The sequence below is a fragment of the Capra hircus genome, chromosome 8 (assembly GCF_001704415.2).
Source record: "Capra hircus breed San Clemente chromosome 8, ASM170441v1, whole genome shotgun sequence".
Lineage (NCBI taxonomy): Eukaryota > Metazoa > Chordata > Mammalia > Artiodactyla > Bovidae > Capra > Capra hircus.
Genome location: NC_030815.1, coordinates 40,524,795 through 40,547,112, shown reverse-complemented (window position 1 = coordinate 40,547,112; position 22,318 = coordinate 40,524,795). Strand labels below are relative to the sequence as shown.

Sequence of the window (22,318 nt, the reverse complement as noted above, 5' to 3'; positions counted from 1 at the left end):
AACTTCTTTTTATAAAGTTCAGATTATTTCATCCAAGACGCTGTGTTCCTTGCAGCTTTAATATCCAGACCATACACAACATATGAAGCCAAGCACACAAAACCACCAGGGAGACCCTTCAGGAGGATTCAGTCCATGCTAGCATTTAACAAATGCCCCAGGATTCATGAACAATCTTGCTTTTGAAACGATTATCCATTTCATCACAAGCTGGAGAAACAAAGAAAGCATACACTCATGACCGAGTGAATTCACGCTCATTCTTTCTCAAGAGCATGAGTAGCTGACAGGCAGCACTGCCAGGGCTGAGAGACACCTGACTCTGAGAATTAGGGAGCCAGGCATAATGAGAAACCAGGGGCTAGAGAAGGCGCCGGGGTGCTGAGCACTTTCTCCTGCTATGAGGAGAGGGCACTGGTGATCAGCACCATCAGGGCTCCCTGACTCCGCTCCAGCCATTTCTTGGAGGAGTCTTTGAGCATAAAACCTTGACTCTTCTCTGCCTGAGAACCCTGCAGGTTTTGAGAGGCAACTCCAGCTTCTCATGAGAGCTATGGCCTGAGAAAAATGAAGTCTCCTGTTACTTGTAACCTCTTAGCATTTCAGAGGAAAAGGTTGGCTATAGCTGCCAAGATCCAGCAAATATTTGGTTAGCTTGGAAAGAATGGGTGCTCATTTTCCAATTCTCACAGATTTCTCTCTGCCCAGTTCTTTTTATTAAAAACTTCAAATCCAGAGATAAAGTCGAATGGCACTCCAGGCTCTTAAGCATTCATCTGTATCCCGGGGAGCAGAACCCAGAATCTAAACAAAGAAAAGCTTAATCAATAGAGCTCATGAATTTCCTCCAGGAACATGACTTGGCGTAGCCAAAGAATAAGCAGAGGGGCTCCTTACTGCAGTTTTCTTTGGGCGGATATTTATGAGAAGGGCAGGAGAATGTTCCCTCAGTTGACTAGGGATGGCACACTGTGGCCCATGCGCAAATCTTGCCTACTGCCTTTTTTGCTTCATTTTGTATGGCTTCTAGAATAAGAATTTTTTTTTTTTACATTTTTAAATAGTTGAGAAAAATCAAAAGACAAAAAATATCGCATGACATCTGAAAACCACAGGAAATTCAAATTTGTGTCCATAAATAAAGTTTTATTGTAACACAGCCATATGCATTCATTTGTAGATTGTCTGTGGCTGCTTTTGAGCTGCAGCAACGAAGCTGAGTAGTTGAGACCGAGACTGTGTGGCCCTCAAAGCCAAAAAATACATTCTACCTGACCCTTTACAGACAGAGTTTTCAGACCCCTGGAGCAGAGGATGTAAGAGTTGACCTTCAGTAGTATTTGAACTAAAAACTAAAAAATTGTGCATGTTCAGAGCAAACATCTGTTTAATCTAATACGTGAGTCAGCAAACTAAGCATGGTTGCTCAGCACCCCAGTGTTGAGTCCTCTGGGTGCCCTTTCTTTCTGACCTGCTGTAGGAGGTATCTGGATCTTTGTGGTAGCATTTTCCTCACTGTTGTTTACACTTCTGCCCTCTTAGCTCTGCATTTGAATTCTGCTTGTTTTTGAACTGTGTATAAATAGAACAGCGCTGTATATTTTCTTTTCTGTCTGCTCTTCCTTTCAGTATGGTTCCTGAGACTCAGCTCTGGATGGCTGCGGGTGGCCACAGTGCAGCGTGCACTGCGCGTCACTTCATTCCTTGAGCACAGGGCGCTTCTTCTTTCCACTCTTGGTGGACAGTTGCGTCATTTCCAGTTTTTGGCTATTGAGGATGGCATTCAACATCCTGTATCTGAACCACTGTTGACTCCCGAGAGAGGAATGGAATAGCTGGAGTGCAGGGTATGTGTATCTTTAACTTTACCAGTTAATGCCACGCTGTCCTCCTAAAAGATTGGACCAAATCACCTCACCAGCTGCCTCCCTTCAGGGAGCAGACACTCTCTGTGTCTTGTCAGTCAGCACTATTTCCACCTCCAAACCCTGAACCACATGAGTTTGCTGCCTGTTCCCCCAGCACCTTGAAGAGCCAGGTGCCTGGGAGCCATCACCCCTTTGGCTTTGTATCTCCCATTAAGAGAATTTTCAAGTCTTAAAATTTCTGTGAGAAAACTATCAATTTTCTAAGAATGATCCTTGAGATAATGTGATGTCTTTTAGAGTCCCGTGCTTGGCTCACCGGTCAGTCAGATGTGCGAGCCTCCTGACCACTCCTGCCCCCTGTCCCGTCTCCTGTGGATGGGAAGTAGGGAGAGAAGCTCATCACAGCCAGAGGGACAGGCAGCGCCCCCCAAGGCTGCAGATCAGACAGGACAAGGAATCAGGGGAAACGACAACTTCCCCTTTCTCCTTCAGGAAATCAGAGGACTTACAGACTAGGAAGCTGATACTTGTGTCTTTCTTGGCAGGGTTTTAGGACAACTGAGAAGAAAGGGCCCACTCCAACAGCCATCACCTGGACGACCACGCACTAGAGGCATTTCTGAGTCACGACGTAGCACTATATTGAAAAGACAAACAAACCCGAAACACCAGCACACATTTATCCAGTTTTTGAAGCAGATTAATAGAATAACCAATAAAACATGTATAAAAGCTTTAATTAAATCTGATGAAATAAAACTTCATGTTTTATTTATGGACACTCCCAACATGTAAAGGATTCAGAGACACATTCATTTTTACTGCCATTTCGTCCTCATATCTATAATTAAATCCAGGCTGCAGCTCTGGCCCAAAGCGATGCGGCATTTTAAAGCTGGCCTTGGACACTCCCTCCCCCATCCCCATCTGCTTTTAATTATAATTACCGACCCAATATGAGGGAAGCGGATGGTAAAAACTAAACAAAATAAAACAAACAAACAAAAAATGGTTGCTGCCATTGTGTTTTAAAACAACATGCTGAAGGAGGATTTCAGGCAGGTGGGTGCATCCTCTATTTCCAGTTTTATTATGTTCCAAGTGCACAATCCCTTCATTTTACTTTTGACATAAAAAAAGGACTTCATGAAACGAGACAAAATAACTTACGATTATATGAAACATAACTGTGACAAATCACAAAACTATACATATTAATAGAAAAAAGTGTACCTAATTCTTTAAAAGATTTATGACAATAAGCACCAGATGTGCCCCTAGAGTAAAATCAGCCCCATATCCAGTATGATATATGCAGTTCATTTCTCTACGTGAGTGTATATAACTATGTACAAGAGTCTGTGTGATTTATGGAAAACAGATTTCCACTTTTTCCCCCCAAAGTGCTTTATGTCAGCAACATTACACAGGATGCTCTGCTGTCTGTACAAAATAAATCTCCTCTTTTTTACACTTGCCATCTCTCCAATGAGTGGTTTTTTGTTTTTTGTTTTTTTGCTTTACTCATTGCAAAGAAAAAAATTGTAACCGCAGAAATTCCATACCACCAACAAAAAGTGCTGTTAAAAACACTGCTTTAAAATGACGTGGTCAAAACAGTCAAATAAAATACCAAATACTTAAATTGGACATTTATAATCACTATTCCCCAAATTCAAGGCAACTGGGAAGCAAGGTTCTTGAAGATGGGGTTGAACACTTACCTCTGTTCTAGTATGCTAATGTGCTTGACAGCTGCTAATTTAAAAACAACAGAGTAACACCAAAGCTCTGGTTCATCAGTGGAAACTTTGCTGTGATTGACTGATGACCTTTTGTCCATTTTAGGATCACCTAAATAATTTGGGGGGTGACATGGGTAATGGGAGACATCTTACACAGGAATAGAATATTTAATATTTAACACTAATATCAGAGGCTAAATTACAACTTACATTTTGATGCAGTCCCTTTAGGGAATTAAGACAATGCAGCAAGTAAAATATCTCTAGGCATGCTGATTTTTTTTTTTTTAATGTAATAGGATAATTGGCTTTGGGCTGTGTGTATTTTCCCCGAACATCAGCTTCTTTTTTTTTTTAAAGGGGAATGACAATTTCTGTTCAGATGTTTATGAAAATGGTTATATGTCAAGAGTAAAAAGACCAGAAAATGGAAGGGAATGATCTTTTGAAGTTTCCACTTTTACTGTTACAAACATAATGATGAAAACATATATAAATCTTGTGCAATGTGAAAGCAAGCAAGGAACAAATTTTAAGGTCAGGTGAGATCCTGGAATCTAAGGCCAGAACCTGTCACCCAGAAGGAAACTGGAAGTGGCATGTCCTGGGGTCCTGAGCTCAAACCTGTAGCCAAGGAGAAACACGAGATGGGGAGGGAATAGGAGGGGCACTTGGCCTTGCAGGTGGTCCTGGGCCTGCTTCTGCTAATTCCTGCCAGGGAAGGAGGCCCTGCAGGTGCAGCTGCCACCTGGCACCCTTGGGTTGCCTTGGGCCTCAGTGAGGCCAACGGGGAGACTACAGACGCTCAGGAGCGCCTCCTCCAGCCAGAGCATCTGGGGTTCTTCTGGCTTTATCCTCCTTCCCTGTTTCCACGGCAGATTACAGCCAGAAGCCACAAGTGGGCTGACAACACCAGCTGCAGCAACTGCCTTACCTTTCCATCTTTTTCCTCATCACATGAATGAAATGTGTTTTGAGTTCCCTGTAGAGGCTCCGGGGATTTAGAATGAATAGATTGTCTAAGATACCAGAGCTTCCCCTTCTCTGCAGTGTGTGGCAAAGGACACGGTCCCTGTTTAGGCCCAGGTGACACAATCCACAAAGTCTGCCAGAAGGGTGGGACTCTGTGTGCGTCTGAGAGCTCACTTGGAAAGAAAAGTCTGACGTGCGTCCTTTCGTAAAGCAGAGCAGATTTTTGTAAAGTGAATAATTTGTCTCTTTCGCAGACACAGATGTCTGCATGATGGCTCTTCTCAGATCAGAGCCCACTAGCCAGAGAAATGAGATTGACTGAGAGCACTGTAGAAACGGACCCTGCACTTGGTTCTTTATTAGCCTGATGATACCGCATGTGAGAATGAAGTCCTGAATCAGGCAGAACACTACCGGCTGTGCAGCAGCCTGGAAGGACACGTCTGTCAGGATACAAACTGTCACCAGATCCTAAGTCTGACACCAAGCTGTTTAATCGTCTTGTTGGAGATTGTAATTATCCCAGTTTGACAAATAGCATTGTTTCATTTTTCTTCAGAGAACATTTTTAAAGAAAGAGAAAAGAAATCATGAGATGTGATAGTACTGGGATGTCAGAATTTACCAGGTTTCGGGGGATTTGGCAATTTTTATAGCCTATGTCATTGGACTTGGGACCTTTTTAATTGCTTGGTAAAGGTGTCACAGAAGACAGTGGAGCCTGGAGAGCTATAGTCCACGGGGCCACAAGGAGTCGGGCGCGACTTAGCGACAAAACAACAGCAACGAAAAGGTGTCACAGAAAATGACTTCCTATCCAGGTTTGAGATCAAATGGCCAAGAGCTCTGTGAAAATTCTAGGCACTCCAAACAGAGTTTCAGACAAAGCGGTTGCTTCTTTTTGGCCACCTTTCCAGAACTGTCTCCTCTACCTGCCCTAGGCCAGACCCTGCTCAGAGCTGGTGGGCAGGCAATGGCAGGTGGTGGGTATGTCTGAACTACAGTCAAAAAAAAAAAAAAGAGAGAGAGCAATGAAGAGGGAGGAGAAGGGCAAGGGAGCAACAGAGAGAGTGGTGAGGGGAGACTCTAACAGAGGGAGCAGAGGCTGTGCAAAGGAGCTGGACATTGGGCTCCTCCAGGTTGGTTTTCTGAGAGAACCCAGGACCACACCTCCATGTGTCCCTGCTATCACAGCTTTTAGCAGGCTCTGGGCAGAGCACCAGAGCGGAGGCCATGGGTGAACCAGTCAAGAGAAATTTTCCTTTGAATAAAGTCCTCAAGGTGGAGTCACTGAACAGTCAATACACGAGGGTCTCTGTGGTAGCACTGGGAAGGGGGTGGCCAACCCCATGTCCCTCAGGTAGCCTTTGCAGAACATTCCTGGTGCACACAGGAGCTACTAGGAGGGGCCAAGCCAAGCCACAGCAGAGGCCAGATGTATGTAGCTGGGGTGATTAAAATAATTATTTCCATCCAAAGAACAGACCTCTAAATATTTTTTTCCTTTAAAAGTACATGTAAATAACAAGGCTTTAAAATCAAAGGACTAGGGTAGGTTGCAGGAATACAAAACAAGTTGTCAAGCTTTTCAGGGGGCTCTACTTGACAGAACCTTCTCATTTTGCTTTTGGAAAAACACTGAAAAGCAATTGGTTAGCATGGAAGTACCCAGGAGGAGAGAGGCAGCCAGCTCCCTGGATGCCAGGCTGGTGCTGGGAAACTGGGGCTCCTCCAAGAGCCAAGCCCATGCTGGGCTTGGATGTGGATTTCCCTTGTTGCGCCTGGCTCATGGGTGAGGCGATTCACTGTGCTGGCAATCTGGGTTGTCCATCCTTATTTGGAGTTTTCAGCAAGGGTGATCTCCAAATTAAATTTACACATGCACATCATCTCACTGGTGTCCCTTGAAGGTTGACAATTGGGAAGTAACAGATATTCAGTAGTGAGACTCCGAATTCCCTTTGAAAAGACAGTCCTGCTGGTCACTGGCAAATCCAGAGGGAAAAAGGATCAGCTGCAAACACACCTACAAAACCCAGCTCTGACCATCCAGCCCTGCTCTCCAAAGACACATATGTGATGTGGCATATTGAGTTGATTTGCTTGACATCCTTTTTCTTAGGGTCTGCGAAAGTATAAGAACAAAAGGTGGCAAGGAACAAAAAGATTCTGGACGCCAGCAGCCGTGGAGGCTGGGGGAGATTTTAGCCTTCAGTATAGACAGAGGAGAGCTGGCTAGGACAGCGGTCCACGGCACTGATCTGTAAGAATGCGGCATCTTCAGGTCCACTGCGAAGAGTCTCCCCAAAGAGGCTGGAGGAACCCGAAGGCAAATCATACACTGGAAAAGAAAGAGTGCACAAATCAACTGATGCTTCATCATACTTGCTAGGCATGCAGGGAGCAAATGTGGACTGGGGAGGCAACAGTGCTGGGCAAGGCCTTTCAGCGGGTCCCATCCTCAGGCTCCTTAGGTGGAGAAGTGGCTGAATGTGCAGGCAAATGGCTAAAATAGGATTTGCACAAAAGATGGGCTGAGTAGCAATAAAAGTAAAATTTTATAGGGAAGAGTGAGGACGGCCTCAAAGAGGAGGTGATATAAAAGTTGAGTCATTTAAGAATGGATGGGATTATCATAGATGGGGAGGTAAAGAAAGAACATTCTAGGAGGAGGAAACAGGGAGCAAAGACAGAGAGTGGGGTATGTGGGGCCAAGTGTGTTGGCAAAGCTCAGGTGCAGAGCAGGTAGGGAGACAGATAAGGAAGAAACATGAGATAGGAGGGTAGGTCCAGGGAGTTTGATCAGGCTCAACTCCTGGGGACTATGAATGCCTTGCTGCAGACAGTCAACTTTATTCTCTAGGGCAACTAGAAGCTACTGAATGTATCTGAATAGGAAAGCATCTTATTTTTTCCTTTATGTTTGGAAGGCAATGGTTACAGGTAGCACAGATAGCAGAATGGGAAAGTTAAGGAGTTGACTCAAGGAAACTTGTTGGAAGGCTGTTGCTTAAGTCTGGGAGAAACATGATGGCACCTGAGTGAGGGCGGTGGAAGTGGGGTTGCAGGAAGCTGGGGTGGGGATGAAGAGGAAGACATTTCTCAGGTGGACTAAACAGGATTTGATGCAGTTGTGTGCTAAGTCAAGTCTAATCCAGGCTGGTCATGAGAAACTCACCTGATCTCACCTGCTAGTCTGCCCGAGTATCTAAGTCACAGATACCAACATACCTGTAATGCCCGAGTGAGTTGAGAAGGCTCTGTGGAAAACATCAAAGCCAGCCTGTCCCATGGATGTGGGGACCAGACAGTCCTCGAAGGAAGGCATCACACTGCAGGAACTGCTAGGTGGCATGGTTCTTTGAGAGTCAGGGTAATTCGGGGGGCAGAATGTCTGTAGTTGCCCATAAAATCCTGAAATTCAAGACAAAAGTAGGGATAGATTTATGAACAGGCCATATCCACTGTAGAAAACAAAATAATATTCTTTATAACTAATAAGTAGTATACTTTTTATAGAACCAAGAGAAAATTCCCTATAAGGTTTGGGAGAAAGATTAAATTCATGTTAGCAGTGTGTGTGTGTGTGTGTGTGTATGTGTATGTGTGCACACACACGTGCTCAGTTGCTTCAGTCCTGTCTGACTCTTTGTGACCCGATGGACTATGGCCCACTAGGATCCTCTGTCCATGGGGATTTTCCTGGCAAGAATACTGGAGTGGGTTGGCATGCCCTCCTCCAGGGGATCTTCCTGGCCCAGAGATCAAACCCACGTCTCCTGTGTCTCCTGCACTGGCGTGTAGGTTCTTTACTGCTCAGCCACCAGGGAAGATCCATGTTAGCAGTAAAGACTAGGGAAAAACAAGAATATTCCATGTCAAGGCAGGAGAAAAAAGAAAGAAAAACTACTGGCTTTTCTCTCTTTGATGCCCTAAGGCCTCTGCATGGACTCAGCAGACAGATGGGCAAAGGACCTAAACAGACCACTCACATACTCATATAATTTATCAACTAATATGATCAGATGGTAAAGACTCGGCCTGAAATGCAGGAGACCCAGGTTCGATCCCTGGCTTGGGAAGATCCCCTGGAGAAGGGAATGGCTACCCACTCCAATATTCTTGCCTGGAGAATTCTATGGACAGAAGAGCCTGGTAGGTTACAGTCCATGGAGTCACAAAGAGTCAGACATGGCTGAGCAACTAATACAGATACATGGTCAAACTGACAATTCTTTAGTCAGTAAAGAAATAAAAATCAAGACAATGATATAATACCATCTTCTACCTATTACATTAGCAAAGATTTCTGAGGCTCATTCTTGGTGCTGGACTGAGACTGGTGGCCAAGGCACCTGTGTGTAGTGTGCAGACCCTGAAAAGGAGTATAGGCTTCTGAAAATCACTTGACAACTTGGCTCTGGAACCCAAAAGCGTCCTCTTGGACAGGGGAATTTCACTTTCAAGGATGTATCCTAAAAGTATATTTTGAAAAATAGAAGTCTTGCACAGACACAGTTATCACAGTGCTCGCTGTCATAACAGAAAACGGAGGAGTCAAACTAGCCAATCATGAGAGAGTGGTGGAGAAAAGACTGGTATATTTACCTAACGGGAATGTTAAATAGCCACGAAAACAATATTTACACGGAGTTTTTTTTTTTTTTGGTACTGTTCATGAGAAATTTCAGATAAACAAGTGGATTTAGAAAAGGCAGAAGAACCAGAGATCGAATTGCCAACATCCGTTGGATCATAGAGGAAGCAGGGAATTCCAAAAAAAAAAAATCTACTTCTCCTTCATTGACTACGTTAAAGACTTAGACTGTATGGATCACAAAATAGTGTGGAAAATTCTTAAAGAAATGGGAATATTAGACCACCTCACCTGTCTCCTGAGAAACCTGTATGTAGATCAAGAAGCACCAGTTAGAATCAGACAAGGAACAATGTACTGGTTCAAAATTAGGAAAGTACTACCTCAAGGTTGTGTATTGTCTCCCTACTTATCTAACTTATATGCAGAGTAATGCCAGGATGGATGAAGCACAAGTTGGAATCTAGATTACCAGGAGAAATATCAATAACCTCAGATATGCAGGTGATAATACTACCCTAACAGCAGAAAGCAAAGAGGAACTAAAGAGCCCCTGGATAAAAGTGAAAGGGGAGAATGAAAAAGCTGGCTTAAAAAACTCAACATTCAGAAAACTAAGATCTGGTCCCATCACTTCATGGCAAATAGGTGGGGGAAAAGTAGAAACAGTGACAGATTTTATTTTTCTTGGGCTCCAAATTCATTGCAAATGGTGAACTTAAAAGATGCTTGCTCCGTGGAAGAAAAGTTATGACAAAGCTAGACAGCATATTAAAAAGCAGAGACATTACTCGGCCAAGAAAGGTCCATATAGTCAAAGTTATGGTTTTTTCCAGTAGTCATGTATGGATGTGAGAGTTGGACTATAAAAAAAGCTGAGCTCCGAATTGATGCTTTTGAACTGTGGTGTTGGAGAAGACTCTTGAGAGTCCCTTGGACTGCAAGGAGATCAAACCAATCAATCCTACAGGAAATCAACCCTGAAAATTCATTGGAAGGACTGATAATGAAACTGAAGCTCCAATACTTTGGCCACCTGAGGTGAAGAGCAGACCCATTGGAAAAGACCCTGATGCTGGGAAAGAGTGACAGCAGGAGGAGAAGGGGGCGACAGAGATGTTTGGATGGCATCGTCAACTCAACGGACATGAGTTTGAGCAAACTCTGGGAGATAGTGAAGGAAAGGGGAGGCTGGCCTGCTGTAGCCCATGGGGTCACAAAGAGTTGGATATGACTGAGGGACTGAACAACAACAACAAATGTATATAGGCAGATTGCAAGGCCACATTTCTCTAGTTGTCTTTGGGGGACTTTCTTTGGCTTTTTATTTTTCTGAATTTTAAATTTTAAATTCAGAAAAATATAAAGCCAAAGAAAGTGGTGATGAATAAATAGTCTGAAGCTAGTCAGATTTCCTGGGTTCAAATCCTAGTTTGACTCCTTATCAATTGTGTAGTCTTGGTAAATTATTGAGCCTCTCGGTGTTTCTGCTTTCTAAACTGTAAAATGGGATTAAAACTAGTACCTATATCTCATTGTCTAACTCAATGAAACTAAGCCATGCCCTGTGGGGCCACCCAAGATGGGGGGGCATGGTGGAGAGGTCTGACACAATGTGGTCCACTGGAGAAGGGAATGGCAAACCATTTCAGTATTCTTGCCTTGAGAACCCCATGAACAGTATGAAAAGGCAAAATGATAGGATACTGAAAGAGGAACTCCCCAGCTCAGTAGGTGCCCAATATGCTACCGGAGATCAGTGGAGAAATAACTCCAGAAAGAATGAAGGGATGGAGCCAAAGCAAAAACAATACCCAGCTGTGGATGTGACTGGTGATAGAAGCAAGGTCCAATGCTGTAACGGGAAATATTGCATAGGAACCTGGAATGTCAGGTCCATGAATCAAGGCAAATTGGAAGTGGTCAAACAGGAGATGGCAAGAGTGAACATCGACATTCTAGAAATCAGCGAACTAAAATGGACTGAAATGAGTGAATTTAACTCTGATGACCATTATATCTACTACTGCGGGCAGGAATCCCACAGAAGAAACGGAGTAGCCATCATGGTCAACAAAAGAGTCCAAAATGCAGTACTTGGATGCAATCTCAAAAATGACAGAATGATCTCTGTTTCCAAGGCAAACCATTCAATATCACAGTAATCCAAGTCTATGCCCCAACCAGTAATGCTGAAGAAGTTGAAGTGGAATGGTTCTATGAAGACCTACAAGACCTTTTAGAACTAACACCCCAAAATGATGTCCTTTTAATTACAGGGGACTGGAATGCAAAAGTAGGAAGTCAAGAAACACGTGGAGTAACAGGAAAATTTGGCTTGGGATACAGAATGAACCAGGGCAAAGACTGATAGAGTTTTGCCAAGAAAATGCACTGGTCATAGCAAATACCCTCTTCCAACAACACAAGTGAAGACTCTACATGTGGACATCACCAGATGGTCAACACAGAAATCAGATTGATTATATTCTTTGCAGCCAAAGATGGAGAAGCTCTGTATAGTCAACAAAAACAAGACCAGGAGCTGACTGTGGCTCAGATCATGAACTCCTTATTGCCAAATTCAGACTGAAATTGCAGAACGTAGGGAAAACCACTAGACCATTCAGGTATGACCTAAATCAAATCCCTTATGATTATGCAGTGGAAGTGAGAAATAGATTTAAGGGACTAGATCTGATAGATAGAGTGCCTGATGAACTATGGACGGAGGTTCGTGACATTGTACAGGAGACAGGGATCAAGATCATCCCCATGGAAAAGAAATGCAAAAAAGCAAAATGGCTGTCTGGGGAGGCCTTACAAATAGCTGCGAAAAGAAGAGAAGCGAAAAGCAAAGGAGAAAAGGAAAGATATAAGCATCTGAATGCAGAGTTCCAAAGAACAGCAAGAAGAGATAAGAAAGCCTTCCTTAGCAATCAATGCAAAGAAATAGAGGAAAACAACAGAATGGGAAAGACTAGAGATCTCTTCAAGAAAATTAGAGACACCAAGGGAACATTTCATGCAAAGATGGACTCGATAAAGGACAGAAATGGTCTGGACCTAACAGAAGCAGAAGATATTAAGAAGAGGTGGCAAGAATACACAGAAGAACTGTACAAAAAAGATCTTCACGACCAAGATAACCACGATGATGTGATCACTCACTTAGAGCCAGACATTCTGGAATGTGAAGTCAAATGGGCCTTAGAAAGCATCACTAAGAACAAAGCTAGTGGAGGTGATGAAATTCCAGTTGAGCTATTTCAAATCCTGAAAGATGATGCTGTGAAAGGGCTGCACTCAATATGCCAGCACATTTGGAAAACTCAGCAGTGGCCACAGGACTGAAAAAGGTCAGTTTTCATTCCAATCCCAAAGAAAGGCAATGCCAAAGAATGCTCAAACTACCACACAATCGCACTCATCTCACACGCTAGTAAAGTAATGCTCAAAATTCTCCAAGCCAGGCTTCAGCAGTACGTGAACTGTAAACTTCCAGATGTTCAAGCTGGGTTTGGAAAAGGCAGAGGAACCAGAGATCAAATTGCCAACATCCACTGGATCATGGAAAAAGCTAGAGAGTTTCAGAAAAACATCTATTTCTGCTTTATTGAGTATGCCAAAGCCTTTGACTGTGTGGATCACAGTAAGCTGTGGAAAATTCTGAAAGAGATGGGAAAACCAGACCACCTGATCTACCTCTTGAGAAACCTATATGCAGGTCAGGAAGCAACAGTTAGAACCGGACATGGAACAACAGACTGGTTCCAAATAGGAAAAGGAGTACGTCAAGGCTGTATATTGTCACCCTGCTTATTTAACTTATATGCAGAGTACATCATGAGAAAAGCTGGGCTGGAAGAAGCACAAACTGGAATCAAGATTGCCGGGAGAAAGATCAATAACCTCAGATATGCAGATGACACCACCCTTATGGCAGAAAGTGAAGAGGAACTAAAAAGCCTCTTGATGAAAGGGAAAGAGGAGAGTGAAAAAGTTGGCTTAAAGCTCACCATTCAGAAAACGAAGATCATGGCATCCGGTCCCATCACTTCATGGGAAATAGATGGGGAAACAGTAGAAACAGTGTCAGACTTTATTTTGGGGGGATCCAAAATCACTGCAGATGGTGATTGCAGCCATGAAATTAAAAGACGCTTACTCCTTGGAAGAAAAGTTATGACCAACCTAAATAGCATATTCAAAAGCTGAGACATTATTTTGCTAACAAAGATCTGTCTAGTCAAGGTTATGGTTTTTCCAGTGGTCATGTATGGATGTGAGAGTTGGACTGTGAAGAAAGCCAAGTGCCAAAGAATTGATGCTTTTGAACTGTGGTGTTGGAGAAAACTCTTGAGAGTCCTTGGACTGCGAGGAGATCCAACCAGTCCATTCTGAAGGAGATCAGCCCTGGGACTTCTTTGGAGGGAATGACGCTGAAGCTGAAACTCTAGGACTTTGGCCACCTTATGCGAGGAGTTGACTCATTGGAAAAGACTCTGATGTTGGGAGGGATTGGGGGCAGGAGGAGAAGGGGGCAACAGAGGATGAGATGGCTGGATGGCATCACTGACTTGATGGATGTGAGTTTGAGTGAACTCCAGGAGTTGGTGATGGACAGGGAGGCCTGGCGTGCTGCGATTCATGGGGTCGCAAAGAGTCGGACACGACTGAGCGACTGAACTGAACTGAACTGATATCTCACTGAGTTATTATAATGAAGATTAAATTAATATTTGCCTTTTATACAATATAATCTGCGAACTGCTGCTGCTGCTAAGTCGCTTCAGTCGTGTCCGACTCTGTGCGACCCCATAGATGGCAGCCCACCAGGCTCCCCCATCCCTAAGATTCTCTAGGCAAGAATACTGGAGTGGGTTGCCATTTCCTTCCCCAATGCATGCATGAAAGTGAAAAGTCAAAGTGAAGTCAGTCATGTCCGACTCTTTGCGACCCCATGGACTGCAGCCTACCAGGCTTTTCTGTTCGTGGGATTTTCCAGGCAAGAGTACTGGAGTGGAGTGCCATTGCCTTCTCCAATCTGAGAACTAATTATAAAATTAATATTAATACATTTAACAATATAATTTATATATGTTCGCTAAATAAGAAAAAAGTAAAATTATGTCACAATAATGTAGCTCTCAAAATTTTTATTAAGAGAAAATAAAATTTCCAAAAGGCAACAAGTAATCCTTCAACAATAACCAAATATAAGAACAGAAAGACAGTGGGTAAGTCTCTCACTTCCAGTTCTCAGGTGGAATCCTCTGGAACATTTTTGGCCCTTGGGACCTGTGCTACATACCTCTTTCCCGTGTTGGTTCCTAGATCTTGTACTAATCAATACGCATTCTGATTTCTTCACTCTCCCCAGTGCAAGCTCAAAAGAGCAACAAGCTTGAGTGGGCTGAAAGACCTGGGATGTACTGTTTCATAGTTTGGGAGGTCCTTGAATTGATCCTCACAGTGGGTACCCCATGGCCAGGCACATATAGTAACGGCTCCCCATTAGGAGGAAAAATTACCATGAACCATCACAGTCAGTTTATTAGAATGTAATGCTACTCACTGAACAAAATAGGCCATATTTGCCATTTATATCCCTATGCTGGCTCTATTCAAATCTGTAACCCATAAACACCTTGATAGCATTCCTCAGTGTAATATTAACCTTCCAGGAAGAGAAGACATTTTTCACTAAACTCCCACAACTCCCCAAATAGGGACATTAATCATTCAGGTATGTCAGGGACATTGATAGAGACTTTCACTGCCCTTTTGTGAAAACCAATTCATTCTTTCTTCCCTGTCTTCTCCCTGCTTCAAAGACAGCATGACTTCAATCTACATGAGTGTTGCGATGTGCTGGACTATGAAAATTTGTGATACAGTGAAATATACCCAGTAAAGTTAATTATTAATAGTAAACCCAACATTGGCCTTCCCTGGTGGCTCAAACAGTAAAGAATCTGCCTGAAGAATTCCATGGACAGAGGAGCCTGGAAGGCTACAGTCCTTCCAGGACTGGAGTCACAAAGAGCTGGACATGACTGAGCAACTAACACTTTCACTTTCGCTTTTTCAAATCCAACATTCTGGGCTCCACCTCTATGTTTCCCCAGCCAGTCTGGATCTGAGTGAGAGGGCAGAGTGAACTACAATTCCTGTCTGTGGGTGTCTTGGCTGACACGAGAAACAGTCAAAACCAGAATGGCCCCACAAGCATGTTTTATCACTCTCACAGCCAACTCACAGAAAGAAAATCCTCTCTATGAAATCCCTCCCTTCAAGAAGCCAGTAACTAAAGTTGCCAAACACACTGGTGTGGTTGAGTGTGGTCACTCAAATCAAAGAGCTTTAACATAGCCTCTTCCCACTGCTATTTCCATAAAACTAACAAAATTTTTAAAAATTCCATTAGGATCTTGCCACACACACAACTCAGAGAAAGCCTAACTCATTTTCTGGTGAACGGCTCCTGTATTTCAGCTGCTGAATTTCATGTATTAAGTTTGGAAGGAATACTACCTGGAGGACCCGGAGCAAAATGAGGCGAGATGTTACATTTCGTGGGCATAAAACATGACTGATGGCAAGGTCAACCAGTCAGTCAGTCAGCGAATGATGTTATCAGCACTGGTCAAGGTGCTTTTAGAGAGACCAAAGAAATAAAAGGGAATACTGTGTCCTTGAGGATGGATAATACAGTTCGAACAAGAACATATACACTTAGAATAGCATAAGAAGGCACACGTATGTTTATGTTGGCAATAAATGCTAGTCCTCACGTTTCATTAGAAAATCACCCCTCCCCCATTTTAGAAGTTATTTTAACCCAAGGATGGAGGAGGGGGGGGAATTTGCAGATAAACTGACTTTACTGAAGTTGTAGCTCCTGAGGATCAAGGTCATTCATCTTCTTGTTAATTCTGAGAAGTCTTTTTTTTTTTTTCCCCTTCTAAAAACAGGCCTGTTTTCTAATTATAAAAATATTCTGAATTAACTGTATCAACTAGAAAATATAGAGACATATATACAAAGAAAATAAAAATTATCTTTATTTCCAAGATTTGGATATAACCAGATACATACATACAAAACTGGAATATTATATATATTGCTTTGCATCCTGTTTTCTCCCTTAATATTATCTATGAGCTAACATAGTATTGAAATTCATTCTTAAAAACCCCTCCTTGTTGTCACATGGGGTCACTGACAGCTCTATGATGATAGATTAGATTGGGAGTTCCTGGTCACTCTTGCTGCCTAATGATGATAAAGCAGTCCGTGAAGCTGGGTGTGGATTTTCTTCCCAGCATGGAAGGGAAGTGGAGGAAGTCAGTGAAGAAAAGGAATCACATGACTAAATATGATAATGAAAGGGTATTCCCTAGGGCAACACTAAGAGAACATTGTGTGTTGATGGAAATGATCTATATCTCACTGTCCAATACAGTAGCTTCATAACTACAGAGCATTTGAAATGTGGCCAGTCAACTGAGGAACCAACTTGTAAATTTTATTTAGTTATAATTAATTAAAATTAATATGGCCATTCATGCCTTGTAGCTACTGTACTGGATAGCACAACTCTAGGGCAAACTGCACTCTCAGGTTTAACAGACTTTGTTTTAGCAATGTTTCTGATTAAATTCTGAGAGAAAAAAAACATATGATCCACCAAGAGCTTAAATAAAAGCCAGATAATGATTCTTAGACTCCTGGTCTTCAGGATAGAAAGTATATTAGAGCTTTATTACATTTATCTTTTCCTTACAAATTTATACTTTAGTCATCCTGGAAGGAACCAGAGTATAAATACTTCAACGAATTAATGGTCACCCAGCTCCCAACCCTCATGAGGGCTGATGAGCATTGTTCTAAGTTAAACTTCTAGGGCATTTCAGCTCTCCTGCAAAAATCACTTTCCTTTCTGGAAGGAAGAGAAGGAAAAGGAAACATATCACCCACCTTCTGCAGACTACCGGCCTAGCTCACTATGTGTGTGGGAGGCAACAACATAGGTGGGTCTCCAATTTCACTACCAGTTGAGGCTGGAATAAAGTGCCAAGGCTTTCAGTACCGAGGCTCTATCTTACACTCACAGATGGAGAAGAATACCACCAGCCCAAACTTTGTCAAGGTGCTATGTCCACAGCTGTGCCCCTAGTGGGTTTGTTTATATAGCAGATAGTTTTGTAAAACAAACTCTTCTCCTTTATGGTGAGGCTGAGAACCACCACCAAACTCCAGGTGCCAGGAAAAGATGGACAACATTTAGAGGACTGAATCTTCTCTGCTGTAGGTTCTGCCCGACCTTGATGCCAACTTGCATACAGCCCACGTGTGGAGTCCATCACAGGTATCAGGAAAGGGGACTCAGAACTAATTTCTCAACCAGAGTGTGGCCTGATCAGGCTGGGAAGAACCCTTTGTGAAGCTCCTTGGAAAGGATGCTGAGAGCAGTTGCTTCCTGACACCCCTCAGTATCTTCAGATGGGAAAGCCCTTCAACTCCTCTGTGATCAGAGAGTGTCATTTCAAGCATCCAAGCCAAACACTGTTGTTTTCAGATGGTGCCCAAATCTCAAGAGTCATCTGTGCACTTGACCTTTCAGAAGAAACACTGACTAAGAGTCTGTACTTTTGCAATTGTATATTTGTAAAATGGGGCACTCACAGTATCTCTTCATAAGGCAACTGCAAAGGTTAAAGAGGATTAAGGGATGATCCATGTAAAGAGCTGAGCGTGTGTCTGGCATAGAGCACTCTACAAATATTACTTTTCACTTTTCTTCCCTATTCTTTTAACACAAACATTTCAACTTCTATTCTTTTGTTTACTTGACAACTACATTCTAAGCACTTACTCAAGTCTGGAGACACAGTGGTAAATAAAACATACCTCATGCCTTTTTGGAGTTTATGTTTTAGTGAGAAAGAAAGATAAACATAAAAATGAGAAATCAAGTAATATAATTTAAAATTATATACGAACAATAAAAAGGATTTTCCTTAAGGAATATACAAAGATGCAACTCTTCTCTAGACTGCATTCAAGATAAGAAGAGGGAAAAAGCTCAAATAAGAAAGAAGTTTGGCAAGATGAGAAGGCAGCCCTCAGAATGGAAGAAAATAATTGGGATGAAACAAATGACAAAGGGTTAAACTCCATAATATACAAGCAGATCATGTAGCTCAATACCAGAAAAACAAACAACCCAACCAAATATGGGCAGAAGACCTAAACAGACATTTCTCCAAAGAAAACATACAGAGGCTAATAAACACAGGGAAAGAAGCTCAACACTATTTGTTATTCAGTTCAGTCGCTCAGTAATGTCTGACTCTTTGAGACACCATGGACTGTAGCACGCCAGGCTTCCCTGTCCATCACCAACTCCTCGAGCTTGCTCAAACTCATTTCCATTGAGTCAGTGATGCCATCCAACCATCTCATTCTCTGTCACCCCCTTCCCCTCCTGCCTTCAATCATTCCCAGCATCAGGGTCTTTTCCAATGAGTTAGTTCTTTGCATCAAGTGGCTGAAGTACTGGAGCTTCAGCTTCAGCATCAGTCCTTCCAATGAATATTCAGGACTGATTTCCTTTAGGATGGACTGGTTTGATCTCCTTGCAGTCCAAGGGACTCTCAAGCATCTTTTCCAGTACCACAGTTCAAAAGTGTCAATTCTTCAGCTCTCAGTCTCTTGATGGTCCAACTCTCACATCTATACATGATTACTGGAAAAACCATAGCTTTGACTAAATGGACCTTTGTTGGAAAAGTGAGATCTCTGCTTTTCGATACACTGTCTAGCTTTGTCAGAGCTTTACTTCCAAGGAGCAAGTGTCTTTTAATTTCATGGCTGCAGTCACCATCCACAGTGATTTTGGAGCCCGAGAAAATGAAATCTGACACTGTTTCCACTTTTTCCTCATCTATTTGCCATGAAGTGATGAGACCAGATGCCATAATCATTGCTTTTTGAATGTTGAGTGTTAAGCCAGATTTTTCATTCTCCTTTTTCACCTTCATCAAGAGGCTCTTTAGTTCCTCTTCACTTTCTGCCATCAAAGTAGTATCATCCACGTATCTGAGGTTACTGATATTTCTCTTGGCAATCTTGATTCCAGCTTGTGAGTCATCCAGCCCAGTATTTTGTATGATGTACCCTGCACAGAAGCTAAATAAGCAGGGTGACAATATACAGCCTTGAGGTATTCCTTTCTCTATTTTGAACCAGTCCATCGTTCCATATCCAGTTCTAACTGTTGCTTCCTGTCTTGCATATAAGTTTCTCTCCAGAGGCAGGTCAGGTGGTTTGGTATTCCCATCTCTTGAATTTTCCACAGTTTGTCATGACCCATACAGTCAAAGGCTTTAGCATAGTTAATGAAGCAGAAATATATGTTTTTTTAATAATTCCCTTGCTTTTTCTATGATCCAGTAGATATTGGCAATTTGATCTCTAGTTCTTCTGCCTTTTCTAAATCCAGCTTGTACATTCGGAAGTTCTTGGTTCACATACTGTTGAAGCCTAGCTTGAAGGATTTTGAGCATAATCTTGCAAGCATGTGAAGTAAGTGCAACTGTACAATAATTTGAATATTCTTTGGCATTGCCCTTCTTTGGGATTGTAATGAAAACTGATCTTTTGCAGTCATGTGGCCATTGCTGAGTTTTCCAAATTTGCTGGCATATTGAGTGCAGCACTTTAACAGCACCATCTTTCAGGATTTGAAATAGCTCAGCTGGAATTTCATCACCTCCACTAGCTTTGTTCGTAGTGAATCTTCTTAACTGTGGTACTGGAAAAGATGCTTGAAAGTCCCTTGGACTGCAAGGAGATCAAACCAGTCCATCCTAAAGGAAATCAGTCCTGAATATTCATTGGAAGGACTGATGCTGAAGCTGAAGCTCCAGTACTTCAGCCACTTGATGCAAAGAACTAACTCATTGGAAAAGACCCTGATGCTGGGAATGATTGAAGGCAGGAGGGGAAGGGGGTGACAGAGAATGAGATGGTTGGATGGCATCACTGACTCAATGGAAATGAGTTTGAGCAAGCTCGAGGAGTTGGTGATGGACAGGGAAGCCTGGCGTGCTACAGTCATGGTGTCTCAAAGAGTCAGACATTACTGACTTCATGCTCCAGGATGTCTGGCTCTAGGTGAGTGACCACACCATCTGGTTATCTGGGTCATTAAGATCATTTTTGTACAGTTCTTCTGAATGTTCTTAAAGCCCCAGGGTCAGGGACACAGAAGAGGCATGACCCACTCCCCTTGGCTACGCTAATTTCTCCTTCTCCAACATTATTACAGCTCTTTGCGCATTCCGTCCTCCTCTCTGGTGACCCCTGCACACCCCACTTTGAATACCTTCTGTAACCCATGATATGAATCAATGAGAAGAAAAGAGGAAAATTAGATAAGTCTCTGGTAAAGCTCTTAAAGGCCATGAGAGTATGATCTCTGGCATCACAGCTTCTCAGCATGATTTCATGCTCTCCTACTTTACTCAGAGAAAGGCCCAGTGAATTACACACTTACTACTCACACGGTATGATTTTTAAAACTTCTAAAAATTCCTTCTTAGGCAGCCTCTGATATACCTGTCTTGTAAGTAGGTAATTCAAACAAATGTTCTCATTTTATAGACAAAGAGATGGAATTTGAATCACTTGTCTTTATAGCCAATACTTTTATTTATATAATACTATGCAAATAAGAGAAAAGTGGAAAATTCATACAATCATTTTAATATTTATGAACATCCAGTTATTTGGAATTATTCATGGATCGAGTCTTTGTCTTAAAACAAATGGGGAGTAGATACTTTTCTACTAAGTTCAGAGCTTTCTCATCCGTCGTCACCTTGCTTTTGGCATTTTCATAGACATTTTGGTTAATGTTACACCAATCCTCCCCATCCAGAGAATTCTTTCAAAAGGAAGGAAAGGAGCTATTATTTATTTGTTCTGAGATAGGTATTGTTTTAGGTGTTTTACATAGAAAATCTTCATTCTTACAACTTTGTAAAAAAATGAAATATAGTTGATTATAATATTCTTTTAATATCAAGTATACAGAAAAGTGATTCAAATATATATATATGTAATTGATAACTGATCATGGAAATAACAACAAAGATTTACTGTATAGCACAAGGAACTATACTCAATATCTTATAATAACTGATAATGGTTATTATCACACACATACAGGTTATACACACATACATACAGGTTATTTTCCATTATCAGTTATTACAAGATATTGAGTATAGTTCCTTGTGCTATACAGTAAATCTCTGTTGTTCATCTATCTTATGTTTATCGGTTTATATCTGTTAATCCCATACTCCTAATTTATCCATCTCCCCACAACCTTTCCCTTTGGTGACCATAAATATGTTTTCTATGTCTGAGAGTCTGTTTGTATTTTTTATATAGATTAATTTGTATTATTTTTTAGATTCTACAATTAAGTGATATATAATACATCTTTCTCTGCCTGACTTACTTCACTAAGTATAATATTCTCTCGATTCATCCATGTTGCTACAATTGGCAACACTTCAATCTCTTTTTACTTATAATAACTTCTGAATTATGTAGTACTGTCCCCAGTTTATAGACAAGGAAACACAAAAGTTCAAATAACTTATCCAATTCCTCATAGCTACCAAGTTTCAGAACAAGGACTCAAATTCTAATCTGTTTGGTAACATAGTTCATAGAGATAACACGGTTTAAGCTTACAGACAAATCAGTTTAAACAAAATCTGGCCATTTTTGTTGAGGTCCCTCACTACTAGATCACGGACAAAGTTACTTGGGTCAACATTTCATAGAGTACAAACATTTTCATTAGGGAGAAAGAATTGAATTCATTAACAAAATTGATGAAATTATCTAAACACCGAAAAATTTAAAAAACCCTGAAGAGTAGAAACAGACATTTCAGAAATTTCTTTTGGCTAGTTTCCTGATTTAGTCACTATTTTATTTCTATCCATTACATGAACAATTTGGATTTGGTTTCAAAGCCTGGATTACCCATTAACCAACTATGTGTCTTTGCATAAATTATTTTCCTTCTTGAGCCTTATTTTCATGTA

At 41.8% G+C, this 22,318-nt stretch overlaps 1 protein-coding gene across 1 annotated transcript in view; it reads right to left on the bottom strand.

Moving 5' to 3' along the window:
* GLIS3 (GLIS family zinc finger 3) overlaps window positions 2,447-22,318 on the bottom strand; it is a 495,075-nt gene continuing 475,203 nt past the window's right edge. Inside the window, exons 10-11 of the mRNA XM_018052026.1 lie at window positions 7,817-7,999; window positions 2,447-6,926 (exon numbers count right to left, since the gene is read on the bottom strand). Coding sequence (XP_017907515.1) covers window positions 6,790-6,926; window positions 7,817-7,999 — 320 coding nt within the window. The 3' untranslated portion in view covers window positions 2,447-6,789. The remainder of the gene's footprint in view (window positions 6,927-7,816; window positions 8,000-22,318) is intronic.